We start from the raw sequence: 18,814 nt of genomic DNA, 5'->3' as shown, positions 1-18,814 counted from the left end.
CATGCTCTCAATGTATCAAGGGCTGAGAGGTGTGGAAAGCTCTGGCGATATCTTTACCGATGCGTTTTAGTGGGTAGTGGGATCTCCAAACAGCATCCGGATGGAGGGGGAATGATGAAGGTGACCTGCTACATAACATAACAACGGATGTATTGTTCGACCATGGAGTTAGACGATACGTAGCCATAACAACATTCTTTCTAGAAAGCCAAGGTCATCTTTGCACTCTGCACCTGACCGGAACTGAATGGGTGGAAGCTGCCAGTGTGGCAGTGGGAGATTGGACCATATGATGGACTTATGGGTGTGGGGGCAAGATCTTGAACTTTCAACTGGGTGGGGAAAACCAGGAAGCTTTCAGATTCGGGTTTTCACAGATGTGCCAACACGTCTCTCTTAATAAATTGGAACTTTGAGAAATGCTTTGCCTCGTGCTCTGATTTCATTTTGAATACTATTTAGAACCCTGACATTAGGAACTAGTCTACCTTCTGTTGTGGCCCGCCACCTGCCAGCACAACTGGCGGCAAACTCAGACGAGGAGGAGGTTGGGGAGGAACTTGGGCCAGTTCTGGAGCCTGGAGAAGGCTCTGATGGATGGTTTAGGGTTAGGTTTAGGGTTAGGTTTAGGGTTAGGTTTAGGGTTAGGCTTAGGGTTAGGGTTAGGTTTAGGGTTAGGTTTAGGGTTAGGTTTAGGGTACTGAGTGCTTGGAAATGCGCAGATTTGCCCTCTGCGATTATGTCATTGCGGTAGGGTCGCGTTTTTCCTTAGCGCTTCGAATGGCGCAAATTAGTCTTCGCGCTTATGTCTCCGCAGATAAGGGCTTCGCGGATTTGTGGTGGAACCATGTTGAACAGCCCCTCCCTGGCTGGGGAATAAATAGAAAGAAAGAGGAGTGGCTGTCGTAGGAGACAACAGTTCATATTTCTGAAGATTTCGCTCATTGTGTTTTGTGACACAAAGACTGATTGCCAGAACTTAATTTGCAGCTTTCCCTCACAGCCTTACAATTATCGCAAGGAACTTGATAAGGTCTGTTACTGCAGTTTAACTCTTTGAAGGACTGCTGCCTGGACATTTCAATGTGTGGATGCCATTCATTCACAAGAGGGAAATAAAGAGGGTTTTTTTTTCATGACAAGGAGTTCGTCTCTTGTTTCTGCTAAGGCTGGGTCAGAACACCTTCAGTCATGGAAGCTTCCTTGAAGACTCTGGGACCAATCATTCTTTCTTGGCCCATCCTACCTTAACCAGATTGTTCTTCTTAGGCAAGGTGTGACAAGTAAAACTACTTGAAACTAAATACATACATGCAAGAGTGGACTCATTGGAGAAGACTCTCATGTTGGGAAAGACTGAAGGCAAAAAAGGAGAAGGGGATGGCAGAGGAGGAGATGGCTAGACATTTTAATGTTTGTTATTGTTTTAATGGCTTTTAGTGTTTGTCTATGGATATTCTCAGTCATCCAGGTCATGGTTGTTCCAAAGGTGCTTTTTCCAAGAAGCTGAAGAAGCTTCTTGGGTGAGAAGTGAAACATCTTCAAAGCAAAACCAGACAGTCCAATTGCCTCTTGAAAAGAAAGGACCTTTGGGTGTGTTTAAAGATTTTTTTTTTCATATTTAACAGGGATAGAAGTAAAATGTCAGGCCTGCAATTATATTCCTTTTAGAATTTTGGCCTACCACACTTTCTCTTATTTCATTATGCTATTTCATTAGTATAGTTGATGGGAGGGAGGAACAGACAGGAGTAGGATTGTGGAATGTATTGTTTTCATTCTTTTCTAGAAGCCAAGGTCATCCTTTGTCTCCGCACTTTTACACCTGACCGGAAGCAGCTGGGTGTGGATGCCAGCGTGGAAGAAGAAGAAGATTGGACCATGTGATGGATTGTCGGTGTGGGGACAAGATCATGAACTTTTAACTGGGTGGAATTCTGATGTAATTTCCAGAATTGGGATTAACACAGATGTGCTAAGATGTCTGCTTTATTAAATTGGAACTTTAAGGATCGTTTTGCCTTGGACTGTGATTTAATTCTACATGATACTTGGAACGCTGACATAAAATATATTGGTACTAGAATTCTTACAAAGTTTGTGAATGAAGAGATAGCACAACAATCCATGCTATGCTGAGACACTTCCTGCCCCCATGTTGAGACCCAGAAATATGACGTCTTAAATTGTCTTTCAATAATGAAAAAAAAGATGCTAGTTGCCTAATTGATTAATCACCAAATGCTTCTAATGAATTAATTACCAATCGCCTACTAGTTTTGATGGAGAAGGGCCGCTAATGAAAATCTCCGCACCGCCCGATGGGTCTAGCATTCTCAAGGACAGCCAAAAGGATGAGGCCAGCTGACAGATTCAAAACACATCATTCTATTACCCATACATCTACAAGGACTTGTGACATTTTAAAAAAAGAACCCAGGAAAAAACAGCTCTATTGACTTTCAATTCAACATCCAGGAGGATGTTTCTGTAATGGTACATGGGACCAACCTTGAAAGACAAAAGGACGAAGGCTCCCTAGGTAACATTCAGCCTGCCGCTGCATAAGAGAAAAGAGAAAGAAACATAGAAAAGAGCTGCCTTAATTTACCAGACTGTAAAAAGAGAAGGGACGCGTTGGCTCTGTGGCTAAGACGCGCTCTACATGGGGCTGCCCTTGAAGAGTGTTCGAAGACTTCAGTTAGTCCAGAATGCAGCCGCGCGAGCGATTGTGGGTGCACCTAGGTACACCCACGTTACACCTATCCTCCGTGAGCTGCACTGGCTACCCATTAGTCTCCGGACCCGCTTCAAGGTGCTGGTAACCTATAAAGCTCTACATGGCATCGGACCTGGGTACCTGAAAGACCGCCTCCTGCCGATTACCTCCCTCAGACTGATAAGATCTCACAGGTTAGGTCTCCTCCGGATTCCATCTGCCAGCCAATGTCGGCTGGCGATTCCCCAGGGGAGAGCCTTCTCTGTTGCAGCTCCAGCCCTCTGGAATGACCTCCCCGTGGAGATCCGGACCCTTACTACCCTCCCGGCCTTCCGCAAAGCCACCAAGTCCTGGCTGCTCCAGCAGGCCGGGGGGCTTGTGAAACATCCAGCCCCACGGAAATTGTGAATGTTGCATCTTTTTTAAAGTGCTGTCTTTGTCTATTTATCCCCTTTCCCTTGTCTATTGTGAGCCGCCCGGAGTCCTCCAGGAGTGGGAGGCATACAAGACAAATAAATAATAATAATAAGACGCTATGACTTAAAATGAGATTTCTAAAATAATCGAACAGCCTATCTTGCAAGCACTTTGAGTTAAAGCCGGGGTACCTAAACTTGGCAGCTGATTCCCCAGCCAGCGTGAATTGTGGGAGTTGAAGTCCAGATGTGATTTCTGGAAATTCATGGGTTCTGGGAATTCTGGGAGTTGAAGTCCGCACATCATAGAGTAGCTGGCTAGGAAATTCTTCCAACACGTCTTAAAACCTCCAAGGTTGAGAAACACTGTCCTAATGCGATTGGGTGGGGTGGGGGTGGAGGCATTTTAAATTTTATTGCTATTTTATGACATCAACTCCGCATTGGCGACAGGAAGGGCATCCAGCCAATAATCGTTCAGCTCCATTCAGTTGCAAGGGCTCCACTCCACAAGGGATTATGGGATCATTAAAAAATGATGAATTACGATTTTTTTTCACTTTTTTTTAATGGTTTGAGATTTTTAATTGTGGCAGTAGATAAGTATTGGGACACGGTAGCACAATGGCTAAGACGCTGAGCTTGTCGATCAGAAAGGTCAGCAGTTCGGCGGTTCGAATCCCTAGCGCCGCGTAACGGGGTGAGCTCCGGTGAATCTTCCCAGCTTCTGCCAACCTAGCAGTTTGAAAGCACGTTAAAAAAATGCAAGTGGAAAAATAGGGACCACCTTTGGTGGGAAGGGAACAGCGTTCCGTGCACCTTCGGCGTTGAGTCATGCCAGCCACATGACCATGGAGACGTCTTCGGACAGCGCTGGCTCTTCGCCTTTGAAACGGGGATGAGCACCGCCCCCTAGAGTCGGGAACAACTAGCACATATGTGCGAGGGAGAACCTTTACCTTTAAAAAGAGACGGCAGGAGATTTGTATTTTCAGACTGTAGATTCCTGTCTACAGGTGAGCAACACTAGAGAAACTAAATCCTCTTGTTCTCCTTGGATCTGGCACTAATCTTTCCAGACTAAAGCCCAATCTGCATAACTGCCGTGTTTCCCATGTTGGCCCATGTTCCTCCCCAATCTCCCCACTGTCCAGATTTAGTAGCAGTAGCCCACCTGATCGCACCCCTCCAGCTAGATGAATCGTAACCAGGGGTGGGTTTCAGGCGGTTCGCGGCGGTCCCCGCGAACCGGTTGGTCGGCGAACCCGGAAGTAAGTAACTTCCGGGAACGCCGAAGGATCCACCCGCCCGCCCACATTTCTTACCCGGTTTTGACAAGTTCTGCACTTCCACGCATGCGCAGAACGCATACAGCGCCTGCGCGATCCTCCAGGAACAGCTGGAGCATCGCACATGCGCTAGTACGCATGCGTGCACTGCACGCGTGCACGAGGACGCCGCTGGCCCCATTCCAACCGAACCGGTTGGAACGGGGTGAGAAACCCACCCCTGATCGTAACGCAACCATCCCTAACAGAAACCTACCCTGAACATTTTTTTTTTTTTAAAGGGAATGGTATTTTTGAATCCCATGCAATATAAAACACACGCGGCTCTCCAGTTTATTTTTAGTATCTGCAGTGGCAATTTAGTCCACAGCTGGGGAAAGGCAACTAAAAAAGCATGGTGCAAAGCCACTCATTTTTAGAAAGGTTTTGCAATCCTTCTGTCGCCACCTCCTCTCTCTTTCCCCCCCCCTTCTATAAAATCTGACCATCCCACTCAATTTCTCTGCTTATTATGCCTTTGTTTACATATAATTCCAACACAGCAGAATGCAGCAGCCAAGGTTTTCCCCTGCCGTAATTATATGAATCACAAAAAAAAAGAAAAAGAAAAAAAAACCAGCCAGCCAGCCAGCATCTAATGAAGGATAATTTCTCATATTATAGGCGGCTTAAAAATATCCTCTTCATGTATAATTTTTTTCTTAAAATACAAGCCAGCCTAATGAAACGGTCGAACACCTGCATCACGGCCTACCTGGAGAACTTAATCAAATCCATGCAGACCCAAGGGAATAAAAATCACTTTAATCCCCCCCAAAATTGTGGTCTATAAATTATCGGCAGGTCATGGATAATTTAGCTGTATTTTGGTTCACCCTTGTACAGCTAGCAAACATCACAGTTCAACTTCAAAAATTGGTGCTCCACTATTACTGGAGAGACACAGGTTGAGATATGAAAACTAATAACAAAATATTAGTCAAATTTAGTTAAAATTAAGAGCATCATGTTAAAAATGAAGTGATAATGGATATAATGGATATAAAGAGCCGAGGTGGCGTAGTGGTTAAATGCAGCACTGCAGGCTACTTCAGCTGACTGCAGTTCTGCAGTTCGGCTGTTCAAATCTCACCGGCTCAGGGTTGACTCAGCCTTCCATCCTTCCGAGGTGGGTAAAATGAGGACCCAGATTGTTGGAGGCAATATGCTGACTCTGTAAACCGTTTAGAGAGGGCTGAAAGCCCTATGAAGCGGTATATAAGTCTAACTGCTATTGCTATTGCTATAACTTCAGAAATTGGTGCTCCACTATTACTGGAGAGACACAGGTTGAGATATGAAAACTAATAACAAAATATTAGTCAAATTTAGTTAAAATTAAGAGCATCATGTTAAAAATGAAGTGATAATGGATATAATGGATATAAAGAGCCGAGGTGGCGCAGTGGTTAAATGCAGCACTGCAGGCCACTTCAGCTGACTGCAGTTCTGCAGTTCACCTGTTCAAATCTCACCGGCTCAGGGTTGACTCAGCCTTCCATCCTTCCGAGGTGGGTAAAATGAGGACCCGGATTGTTGTTGGGGGCAATATGCTGACTCTGTAGACCGCTTAGAGAGGGCTGAAAGCCCTAGGAAGCGGTATATAAGCCTAACTGCTATTGCTATTGCTATAACTTCAGAAATTGGTGCTCCACTATTACTGGAGAGACACAGGTTGAGATATGAAAACTAATAACAAAATATTAGTCAAATTTAGTTAAAATTAGAGCATTATGTTAAAAATGAAGTGATAATGGATATAATGGATATAAAGAGCCGAGGTGGCGCAGTGGTTAAATGCAGCACTGCAGGCCACTTCAGCTGACTGCAGTTCTGCAGTTCACCTGTTCAAATCTCACCGGCTCAGGGTTGACTCAGCCTTCCATCCTTCCGAGGTGGGTAAAATGAGGAACCGGATTGTTGTTGGGGGCGATATGCTGACTCTGTAAACCGCTTAGAGAGGGCTGAAAGCCCTATGAAGCGGTATATAAGTCTAACTGCTATTGCTATAACTTCAGAAATTGGTGCTCCACTATTACTGGAGAGACCCAGGTTGAGATATGAAAACTAATAACAAAATATTAGTCAAATTTAGTTAAAATTAGAGCATTATGTTAAAAAATGAAGTGATAATGGATATAGTTAGATAAATAATGCATGATGATAACAATGTAGACATATGTATTGGTTTGATAAGAAATTTGGTATAAATTCTAAATGGTGATCATGAAAGGAAGTTTAGAAACTCTTGTTATGTATAAAAGCTTATAATATTAAAAAAAAGAGAGAAGGGAGTAAGTCAAATTTAGTTAAACTAAGACCAAAAAATAAAAAAAATAAAAATGAAACGATGATGGATGTTGTTAAATAAATGATTGGTAATGATAATAGTGTAATATTTGTATTGACATGATAAAAGGGAAATTGGATATAAACTGTAAAGAGTGATTAAGGAGGTCCAGAAAACAGCCGTGTGTTTTAAATTACAAAAAAAATGAGGTCCGTGGTTAATTACTGCACTTCACTTGCCCCCCCCAAAAAAGTGGGAGTTTTTAAAAAAAAAATGCAATTTAAGAGTTAAATAATCTGCTTTTAATCGCTTCTCTTTCAATTTTTAAATGGTCACCGGAGGAAAGGGGGGGGGGGAAACACCACATAAAAATCCCAACTGTGCTGGGGATTTATTTCCACATTCTGTCGAAAATCACTGACCTCAATTAACAGCAATTGGGCTGAAAGGAGCTCAGATATCACATCTGACTGTCCTAAATTTAGAGAAATTGAGTCATGCTTAAATCCCATTACAGAGAAAGCGAGCACACGGCCCATTCATTCCAATGGAAGGTAAAAATGTACAACTAACCGTCATGGGATTTTTACATTTTCCCGGGCCGTATTTCAGAAAAAGAAAACCCATTCAGAAAACGAAAAAGACTGTAAATTAATATGTTGAATTATACTCTCAGCATTCACACCGTCTTCTTAGATGTTCCAAGTGGCCGCTGTTCAGCCATCACTCGAACCAACATTTGGGATGCCCTGGGTTGAGGACTCTATAAAGGTATAAGTTGCCCTCGCACATATGTGCTAGTCGTTCCCGACTCTAGGGGGTGGTGCTCATCTCCATTTCACAGCCGAAGAGCCAGCGCCATCTGAAGACGTCTCCATGGTCATGTGGCCGGCATGACTCAACGCCGAAGGGGCACGGAACGCTGTTCCCTTCCCACCAAAGGTGGTCCCTATTTTTCCACTTGCATTTTTACATGCTTTCGAACTGCTAGGTTGGCAGAAGCTGGGACAAGTCACGGGAGCTCACTCCGTTACGCGGCGCTAGGGATTTCGAACGGCTGCCGATCTTTCTGATCGAAAAGCTCAGTGTCTTAGCCACTGAGCCAAAGCGTCCCATGATGTATTGTACAATGATGTACAATGACAATAAAGCTATATTATGTGCCACGGATTGGCCTAAGACCGTGATGGCAAACCTATGGCACACATGCCACAGGTGGCATGCAAAACCGTATAGGCCAGCACATCAGCCAGCTGATTTTCAGCCTTCTGGAGCACTGGGGGAGGCCGTTTTCCCCTTCCCCAGATTCCAGATGCTTTCCTGGAGCCTCGGGGAGGGCGAAAATGCTTCTCCACCAACCCCCTGGAGGAAATACCAAGCTCAGCTTGGAGGCGAGCAGTGTGGCAGATGCGGGGGGGGGGGATTGTGCGCGCATGCATGGGGGGCTTTGCATTATGGGCTCATGCTTGCGTTTTTGACACCCAACAACAAAAAGGTTAACCAGCACTGACCTAAGAGAACCCCAAGCACATCACCTAATATTAAACCAGAACCAAACTTTTGCATAAATCCCTGCGAATCTCTGTTTTCCGGTTTGCAAATATCCAAATTTAAACTTTCAAAAGAGGATTTTTTTGTTTCCCCCCGTAACGGAGAGTTGGGGTAAGAAGGAAAGTTTCGTTTTGTAAGTACATTTGGCAAAACAAAGACACCAACCAGCTTGGAATACATATTTAGTTAATCTTTGCATGGAGGGGATGGGGGGGTGGGGGGAGAATGACACAGTAATACTTTTAAGAAGCAAGGCGGGTCTATATTGATTTTCACTGTTTCCCAAACAGAAATTAAGTCTTTTAATTCCTGCAGGAGCTCAGCAGAGTCTCTGACTGGAAGACTCCAGCTGTGAATGCCAATAGAAAATTGTTTCTATAGCTTAAGCACTGGAAGAGAAATAAAAGGATTTTTTTTAACTGCTTGTCAAAGGATTAAATTTCCTCCAACGAGAAAATGAGTTATTAAACTAATTTCATATTAGTTTTTAAACAAGCGTACTTCCTCCTTTCAGTCACCTAGTTATTCGGTGCCACTTTAATTTATTTCTAAATGAAAATAAACTTGGAGGAGGAGGAGGAGAAGGGGGAAAAAAACCTGGTTTTATTGGGGTATAAGGATAATTAAATGTTTGAAACGAGGGGGGGGGGGAAGTGATCCTATGTATTTGCTGAATTTGCTAAAAGGGGATTCACCGTTGTTTCTGATATTCCCAACCCCTCACAAAAGGCTTTTTCCTTATTCAGCAATAAAGAAGGTTCATTGTGGGATGTAGATGCTCCATCATGGGAGGTTTTCAATAAGAGACCGGAGAGCCATTTCTCCAGAATTGTATAGGGCTGTGAAAATGGCCCAGGAAACGGCTAGAAAATGGCCTAAAAATGGACTGGAAAATGGCCTGAAATTGCCCCCCAAAATGGCCTGAAAATGGCCCCAAAAATAGCTTGAAAACAGCTCAGGAAATGGCCTGAAAATGGCGTAAACTCGCATGGAAAATGGCCTGATAATGCCCGCCCAAAATGTCCCACAAACAGCCTGAAAACAGTCCAGAAAAACAGCCTGAAAACAGCCCAGGAAACAGCATGAAAATGGTTCCACCACAAAACCGCGCTCGACTAGACCGCGCCCGACTAAACCGCGTCGCTGACGTCATCAACAGGGCGACAACAGCGCGGAGACAGAAGCACGCTGTAAACCCTAAACCTAAAATTAACCCCTAAACCTAACCCTAACCCTAACCCTAATCCTAAACCTAACCCTAACCCTTAACCTAACCCTAACCCTAACCCTAACCCTAACCCTAACCCTAACCCTTAACCTAACCCTAAACCTAACCCTAAAGCAAACCCTAAACCTAACCCTTACCTTAAGTTAAATCAGCTTGCTTTCAAAGCGCTATTTAAAGCGCCCTTCTTTCTCCGCGCTGGCTGTTGTCGCCCTGTTGATGACATCAGCGACACGGTTTAATCAGGCGCGCTTTAGTCGGGCGCGGTTTTGATGGGTCACGCATGAAAATGGCCTCAAATAGCACCGAAAAAAACCCCGAAACAGCCAAAAAACAGGCATGCGCACCGGCCAGCTGGTCTTCAGTGCTCCAGCGTGCACTCATGCAAGCACATGCGCGCGCATTCCGGTTTGGGCACTCGGTGCCGAAAAGGTTCGCCATCACTGGTATAGAGTCTCCTGCTCAAGCAGAGGGCTGGACTAGAAGACCTCCAAGGTCCCTTCCAGCCTCCTGCCTAGTCTACGCTCTTTGAATAAACGGTATCAGCAGAAACGGACGCTTTTGAATACTGGCGTTGGAAAGAACTCTCTAGGATATCCTGGACAGCTAAGAATAAAACAATCGGATGGTCCATTCGCAAAACATTCCTGGCCTGCTCTCGAGTTGCCATAGGCAGGAGGTGGGGGAGACCTGACGGAGCAGCTCAGCAGCCGCAACCGGAAGCACATTCCACGCCTACCTTTCTCAAGGCTGTCTCCCAGGTCACCCACAGCAGCCAGGGGCGTGATTTCTACAGCCTGTGAAAGTGCTTGGTTGGAGAATGTGATTTGCGACACAACCTGGGAGGAGTTGGGGGGGGGGAAGAAACAGGGTCATAGTTGGGCCGTAAATTACGCAGGGCCAGAGCTGGCTTCACTGGGGTACGTGCTGACATGTTGCTCCTAATAAAATAACCAGATTTCTTTTGAAACGTGGCTCCAGGCTCATGAGTTGAGTTAATCGGGCATCTGTCGGAACCCTGACATCCAACGAATCAACCAGGAGATTTCATGAGACATAAATAATGAGGCTCAAATTATCCACACATTGGATGCAGAATAATGAGACCCAACTCCCTTGAATACAGTAGCCTATAATGATGGGAAAGGTGGAAAGAAAAAGAAAGCCAGAACAACCAGCCACAAGGTGGATGGACTCAATTACATCCGTGATGAATGGATGAGTTGGAAGATCCCCAAAGGACCAGGTTGGCCACGGATCCACTTAGAAAAAAAATCAACTTATGTGGTTGCTGTTGTGGCCCAGCAGGAGCCGTTGGAGCTGCCACCCGACTCCGACAGCAAGGGGCCCTATGAGTAGGCTCTGGAGGATGTGGAGGACCCTGGACAGGATTCCGACTCCGAGCAGGGCATAAAGAGGCTGTTTGGCCACCAGGAGGAGCCTGAGCCTTGGACCAGTGGGGAGAAGACAAGGGAGTGTGATCCGGACATCAGCAGTGAGTTGTTCCTGTATGCCCAGCACCGGAGAGCTAATAGGCGTCAGGAACAATTATGCAGTTACAGGAGGTAATTGCACTCAGCTGGTGGTAATTAGGCTCCTCTCCAGACTATAAAAGGACTGCTTGTGCACACACCCCTTTTGCAGAAGTCAATGCAGGAACTAATGTTGGAGAACAGAATTGTGAGCTTGGCAGGCTGGATCGCTGCCAAGGCTTATCTGTGCCGGTTTGCTGCCAAGGACCTGTCTGTCTGTTAATAAATTCTGTAAAGTATCTTTGACTCGGAGTGTGTTGGTGTGGGATGAGGGGGTCAGAACAGGTTGCTAAGAGTCAACATCGACTTCATGGGACGTAATCAACCCAATACTCCCCTCCCCCCCACCTCCCGAAGTATACAATATCATCAAGAGAGTAAGAGAATGGAAATGGTGAGAAGAACCGATGGCAGTTGAATGGACTCCAGAGGATGGGAGAGGACAGGAAGGCCTGGAGGAATGTTGTCCATGGGGTTGCGATGGGTCGGACACAACTTCACAACTAACAACAACATCCCACAATTTTGCGGTTGTTAAGTGAAGAGCGCCTGACTTTATGACCTTTGTGTTGGGGTCATTAATTGAATCACACAATGGTTGAGCCAATCCGGCTTCCCCCATTGGCCTGGCTTGTTGGAAGCCACTGAAAGAGGGAGATTCTATTCCTAGGAATGGAGAGTCCCACTCACCGTCCATGGTTTGACCTTCTCTTTTCAACATCTGGACAGCCCCGACGTATTTCTTTAGCTGGACTTTGAGCACCTCATTCTCCCTGCAAGGCCAAGAACAGGAAGATGGGACAGTTATTTTTTCATCAAATTACCAGTCAAATTACTTGGTTAACGTCGCTTAGGTCTTTGCCCGTTGAGTTTCCTTTAACAGGTTTGCCAACGCAGAGATCTACCCAATGCCAACTGATTTACATCAGGCCTTTTTCAACAACTTTGCAACTGCCTCTCTGGCAAAGGAATATACATTACATAAGAATGAAATTTTAATGAAGCTCCTGAAGGCATTTTAAGCAGCTGATCCTTCTGATTTCCTAGGAGTGGAGAGGCAGAAAACAGCATTGGGAGTTAGTTGGTGAGAGAGCATCCGGGCTAATCGCTCCATGCCAAGAATCAAAGCACTTTGCTTACTGAAAGCATTTTAGCTTTTAAAAACTAGCCAGCTAGGACAAAGGTTATAAATTGGAAACGCCATATATAAGGTAAAGGTAAAGGTTCCCCTTGCACATATGTGCTAGTCATTCCTGACTCTAGGGGGCGGTGCTCATCTCCGTTTCAAAGCCGAAGAGCCAGCGCTGTTCGAAGATGTCTTCGTGGTCATGTCGCCGGCATGACTCAACACCGAAGGCGCACAGAACACTGTTCCCTTCCCACCAAAGGTGGTACCTATTTTTCTACTTGCATTTTTACGTGCTTTCGAACTGCTAGGTTGGCAGAAGCTGGGACAAGTCACGGGAGCTCACTCCGTTACACAGCGCTAGGGATTCGAACCGCCAAACCCCCGACCCTTCTGATCGACAAACTCAGCGTCTTAGCCACTGAGCCACTGCGTTCCTGTACGCCATATATAGCAACGGTAAAATTGAGTGGTGTTTTTATAAGTTGGGATCTTTGATTATACCTGGAAGTCCGCAACTTAAGACTAACATTGAAACCCAGAATTATGGTCATAAATCATTGTGGTCCTAAATCAAGACATCACATGACCAGACGTAATATTTCAGGATTTATTTTTTTTGTAGTGATCATTGAGTGAATCCAATTTACCAACAGGCATTTTTTTTTACTGAAAATTAAACACTGGAAACTCCCCCCCAAAAGTTGAAAATTGTAATCATGTGATGTGGAAATAGCCATAAAGGTGAGTTAGTCACCAAGCACCCAAAATGCCATCAGATGACGGGCGAATGTGGACATCACACCTTTGAAATTGGATTGTAATCTACTTTTGGAGGAATCCGTCGTAACTTTGAATGGTTGCTAAACGAAGGGTTGTAAGTTGAGCACTACTTGCAGTAGAATTTATTCTTCTCCCCACTCTCCCTATGATGCAGCAATCGGTCAAAATAACAGGACTGGTATCATGAGCCACGGTGGCCCAGTGGTGAGAGGGAAGTACTGCAGGCTACTTCTGTTGACTGCCGGCTGCCTGCAATTTGGCAATTCGAATCTCACCAGGCTCAAGATTGACTCAGCCTTCCATCCTTCCGAGGTGGGTAAAACAAGGACCCATGGAAGGAAGGAAGGAAGGAGCACTATAAAGTGGTATATAAGTCTAAGGGCTCTTGCTCTTGCTCTTGCTCTTGCTCTTGCTCTTGCTCTTGCCCTTCCTTCCTTCCTTCCTTCCTTCCTTCCTTCCTTCCTTCCTTCCCTCCCTCCCTCCCTCCCTCCTTCCTTCCTTCCATGGTGCACAGTGGTTAGAATGCAATATTGCAGGCTAATTCTGCCGACTGCCAGCAATTCAATTCTCACCAGCTCAAGGTTGACTCCGCCTTCCATCCTTCCGAGGTGGGTAAAATGAGGACTCAGATTATTCGGGGCAATAGGCTGACTCTGTAAACCGCTTAGAGATGGCTGTGAAGCACCGTGAAGCGGTATATAAGTATATTGCTGTTGCTATAGTTAACACTGCCCAATGCCAGCAGTTCGAATCCTCACTGGCTCAAGGTTAATTCAGCCTTCCATTCCTCCGAAGTCGGGTAAATGAGGACCCAGATTGTTGGGGGCAAAAGGCTAACCCTGTAAACTGCTTAGAGAGGGGTGTAAAGGATGGTGAAGCGGTATATAAGTCTAAGTGCTATTGCTATTGCTATAGTTAACTCTGCCCACTGCCAGCAGTTTGATCCTGATGGGCTCAAGTTTGACTCATCCTTCCATCCTTCCAAGGTGGATAAAATGAGGACTCAGATTGGGTTTGTTTTTTTTTGGGGGGGGGGGGGGGAAATAGGTTGACTCTATTGCTATTTTGCAGAAACCCTAAGCACGACCCCCTGCCAGCCCACTCCCCTACCTGGCCAAGGCCTGGATCCTCACTGTATAGTGCTCTTCGTGCTCTGAAAGTTTCTTCTTCAGGTTGTCCACCTCTTGACGGAGTCCCGACGAATGTTCCATCTCGCCCTCCAAGAGGCTCCGCAAGGAACTGCAGGGAAGAGCGCAAAAGTGAGACGGATTGTCTGAAATCTGAAATCGAGACCAAACTTTTTCAGAGGGAACCCAAAGGAAGACAAGAGACTGCATAATCCTGAACTGGATGGGGATGGTAGGTACACCCGAGAATTCGGGGAAACACGGTAGCTATACTCTGAGAGATAAAGACAGGGTCTTATTTTCTTTTGACCCCCGAAATAAGCGCTTGGCCTTCTTTTCGGGGAGATCTTATAATTGTCAAGGTGCAGGAGGCCCCTTAACCTCGGCCTGCGGATCAGCGGATCCAGAAAGGCCCGGAAATTCTGCCTCTGTTTCTGGCACACTCTTGCCAGCCCTAGCATCCCTGGGCCTGCCACTCTTTTTGCGGCCGCCACTAAGAGAAGGGGCATGGTAGCTAGGGCTAGCGGTAGCGGCCTCCGTGAGGCTGTTCCGCGTGGATGGCAGATGCATGGGGGGGGGGCGCAATGGGGCATGTTCCCTCCTCCCCCCCCCCAGGAAATAGTGGGAACTGGCTGCGCATGCAGTTAAATATTTTAGGGGAGGGTTTATTTTCGGGGGAGGGCTTATTTTAGCAAAAGCCCTATTGGGTTTATTATCCGGAGAGGTCTCATTTTCAGGGAAACAAGGGTATTAGGTTAGTAGGTTGTAACTTTAGTCTGGCAAGATTCTGTATATTAGGTGTAAGCAAATAAAGGGTTGGACACGTCTGGATTTCACTGTGTCGTCATTTGGGGCTTGGAGCTGACAAGAGGAGGACGACTCAGTCTCGGATCTCTTGTTCATCACTGTAAAGGATTTTTCAACCTCTTGTGTGATATCAATTGGCAATCACTATTAGAAAGAAGAGGAAGCTCCTGTTTCTATTGTACTGTGTAAATATGGTGTACATCTTAAGTTTTGTGTGTGTGTGTGTTTTACATGTTTGTAAATAAAATTTATTTATTTTTTAAAAAAAGGATTGTTGAACCTCAAATCAACTTCAAGTCCATCTCTGTCCACATATAACTGACCCAAAGCATCGTTTGTTTTACCTAGTCTGTTCTTCTAGTTCATGCTTTCTGTTCATCATCGCTACAATAGCTTGCCGAAGTTCCACTTGGTGGGAGGGAAAAAAAAATAGACAAAATTAACTCTATTATTCTTTGCAATGAAAGTCATCTCATGCAGAAAAGTCCTTCAATGCATGCCGCATAAGCTCAGATATTTTGCGTTTCGGTTAAGAGTTCGGCTGACTTCATTTTTCTTATTTTAACTGTTTTTAGTTAACACAAACGGCTATCAGCACTTCCTCAAGCAGACTCCCCCGCCCCCCCCCCCGCCCCCATTAACCTAAAACCCTCCATACACTCAAAGGCTTGGCTGAGTTCAAGAGAAGGGAAATAGAAGAAGTAATGACACCAGATCAGAGGTTTATTCTTTAGAAGAACTCGATTCTAGATCACTATCTTTCCAAAAACAGAAAAGCTGATAGAAGAAAATACTTGTAGCTCAGCGCTGAACTGCGGCGTCCTTGATAGCAATAGCACTTAGACTTATATATCGCTTCACAGTGCTTTGACAGCCCTCTCTAAGCGGTTTACATAGTCAGCCTTTTGCCCCCCAACAATCTGGGTCCTCATTTTACCAACCTCGAAAGGATGGAAGGTTGAATCAACCTAGAGCCAATCAGGATCGAACTGCTGGCAGATGGCAGAATTAGCCTGCAATACTGCATTCTAACCACTGTGCACCATGGATGGATGGATGGATGGATGGATGGATGGATGGGAGGGAGGGAGGGAGGGAGGGCAAGAGCAATAGCCCTTGAACTTATATACTGCTTTATAGTGCTTTGAAGCCCTTTCTAAGCAGTTTACAGAGTCAGTCTTTTGCCCCCAACAATCTGGGTCCTCATTTTACCAACTTCAAAAGGATGGAAGGTTGAGTCAACCTTGAGCTGGTGAGAATTGAACTGCTGGCAGTCGGCAGAATTAGTTTGCAATATTGCATTGTAACCACTGTGCACCATGGAAGGAAGGAAGGAAGGAAGGAAGGAAGGAAGGAAGGAAGGAAGGAAGGAAGGAAGGAAGGAAGGGCAAGAGCAATAGCCCTTGGACTTATATACTGCTTTATAGTGCTTTGAAGCCCTTTCTAAGCAGTTTAAAGAGTCAGCCTTTTGCCCCCAACAATCTGGCTCCTCATTTTACCAACTTTGGAAGGATGGAAGGTTGAGTCAACCTTGAGCCAGTCAGCATTGAACTCCTGGCAGTGGGCAGAATTAGTCTGCAATGCTGCATTCTAACCACTGTGCACCATTGAAGGAAGGAAGGAAGGAAGGAAGGAAGGAAGGAAGGAAGGAAGGAAGGAAGGAAGGAAGGAAGGAAGGAGAAAAGGAAAAGCAATAGCAATAGCACTTAGACTTATATACTGCTTTACAGTGCTTTACAGCCCTCTCTAAGGCAGTTGACAGAGTCAGCCTCTTGCCCCCAACAATCTGGGTCCTCATTTTACCCACCTCAGAAGGGTGGAAGGTTGAGTCCACCTTGAGCGAATCGAACTGCTGGTAGATGGCAGAATTAGCCTGCAATACTACATTCTAATCCCTGTGGCACTAGAGCCGATCAGCTATAGCAATGGCACTTGGACTTATATACCGCTTCAAAGGGATTTTACAGCCCTCTCTGAGCGGTTTACAGAGTCAGTCTCTTGCCCCCAACAATTCGGGTCCTCGTTTTACCCACCTCGGAAGGGTGGAAGATGGAGACAAACTTGAACCGGTGAGATTTGAACTGCCGAACTGCAGCTAGCAGTCAGCTGAAGTAGCCTGCAGTACTGCACTCTAACCACTGCGCCACCTAGGCTCTTTGATGCTCTCCGAGTTTGGTTGTTTTCTTGCAGATGTTTCATGACCCAACTAGGTAACATCATCAATGCTAGAAGAGAGGAGGGTTTACAGAGAGGAGGAGGAGGAGGAGGACGACGATGACGACGACAACTATGGGTTCTTGGTGATCTCTGAGCTTGGTTTTCTTACAGACGGTTTCATGACCCAACTAGGTAACATCATCAATGCGAGAAGAGAGTAGGGTTTACAGAGAGGAGGAGGAGGAGGAGGAGGAGGAGGAGAGGAGGAGGAGGAGGAGGAGGAGGAGGAGGAGGAGGAGGAGGAAGAGGAGGAGGAGGAGGAGGAGGAGGAGGAGGAGGAGGAGGAGGAGGAGGAGGAGGAGGAGGACAAGAAGTATGGGTTCTTGGTGATCTCTGAGCTTGGTTTTCTTACAGATGGTTTCATGACCCAACTAGGTAACATCATCAATGCGAGAAGAGAGGAGGGTTTACAGAGAGGAGGAGGAGGAGGAGGAGGAGGAGGAGGAGGAGGAGGAGGAGGAGGAGGAGGAGGAGGAGGAGGAGGAGGAGGACGAGGAGGAGGAGGACGAGGAGGAGGAGGAGGAGGACGACGACAACTATGGGTTCTTGGTGAGCTTGGTTTTCTTGCAGATGTTTCATGACCCAACTAGGTAACATCATCAATGCTTGAAGAGAGGAGGGTTTACAGAGAGGAGGAGGAGGAGGAGGAGGAGGAGGAGGAGGAGGAGGAGGAGGAGGAGAACTATGGGGTTTCTGGTGAACTCTGAGCTTGGTTTTCTTGGAGACATTTCGTGACCCAATTGGTAACGTCATCAGTGCTAAAAGGAAGTAGAGTGGGCAAGCCACTTGTATATAAAACAGAGGGCAAATCCACTCCCTTCCTGCATGGATAATGTTACCTAGCTGGATCATGAAACATCTGCACGAAAACCATCAAGCTCAGAGACCCCACCATTTAGAAGGAGCTTAGCAAGGATATCCTCAATAAACGATTGATATCCAATGAACACGCTACGATTTTCCCCAAGGCCTCCAGTTAAACCTAGCAATGTTTTACTTCTCCAAATTAACATTTTCCAGTGGTTTATCTGCAGAAAACCAAATGAGCCTCTTTACAATCATCTCCCTGGGCCAAGGTGTTAATTTAAAACACTTTTCAATGGCTAATCTAAACCCAGCACTCCTGAGAATGATAGGAAAAAAATAAAATGGTTTATCTGCCTCCATCTACAAACTTTTTTTTAGGGGGTGGTGTGTGGATAAAACAGCACCCCAATGCAAAATAAAGATTTGCTTCCAGGCTTGGCACAGAGTCAAAAACTGGAGATTTTTCTTTTGGATTTAATTTCCAGGCACAAAGTATTGGTTCTATGCGTTAAGATCCATGCCCAAGGAACTGCTGATTTAGTTCTACAGAGGAATTATTGAGTCCGTCATCTGCACCTCCATCACTGTCTGGTTTGGCTCTGCAACCCAACAAGACAGACAGAGACTTCAGAGGATAATCAGAACTGCAGAAAAAAACAATTACTACCAACCTGCCTTCCATTCAGGACCTGTATACTGCACGAGTCAAAACGAGGGCCGTGAAAATAACCACAGACCCCTCACATCCTGGACATAAATTGTTTCAACTCCTGCCCTCAAAACGACGCTATAGGGCACTGCACACCAGAACAATTAGACACAAGGACAGTTCCCCCCCCCCCCGAACGCCATCAGAGCCAAGGTGGCGCAGTGGTTAAATGCAGCA

The 18,814-nt window shown here is 45.8% G+C and overlaps 1 protein-coding gene across 1 annotated transcript in view; it reads right to left on the bottom strand.

The window, feature by feature from the left end:
• The window catches only part of SNX29 (sorting nexin 29), a 66,497-nt gene that overhangs the window by 7,553 nt on the left and 40,130 nt on the right, over positions 1-18,814 (bottom strand). Inside the window, exons 12-14 of the mRNA XM_032231018.1 lie at positions 15,249-15,312; positions 14,081-14,209; positions 11,752-11,834 (exon numbers count right to left, since the gene is read on the bottom strand). Of these exons, the coding sequence (XP_032086909.1) occupies positions 11,752-11,834; positions 14,081-14,209; positions 15,249-15,312 (276 nt within the window). The remainder of the gene's footprint in view (positions 1-11,751; positions 11,835-14,080; positions 14,210-15,248; positions 15,313-18,814) is intronic.

This window comes from Thamnophis elegans, chromosome 14 (genome assembly GCF_009769535.1).
Source record: "Thamnophis elegans isolate rThaEle1 chromosome 14, rThaEle1.pri, whole genome shotgun sequence".
Classification (NCBI taxonomy): Eukaryota; Metazoa; Chordata; class Lepidosauria; order Squamata; family Colubridae; genus Thamnophis; species Thamnophis elegans.
Note: the sequence above shows the minus strand (reverse complement) of the source record. Positions and strands in the feature narration are given on the sequence as shown.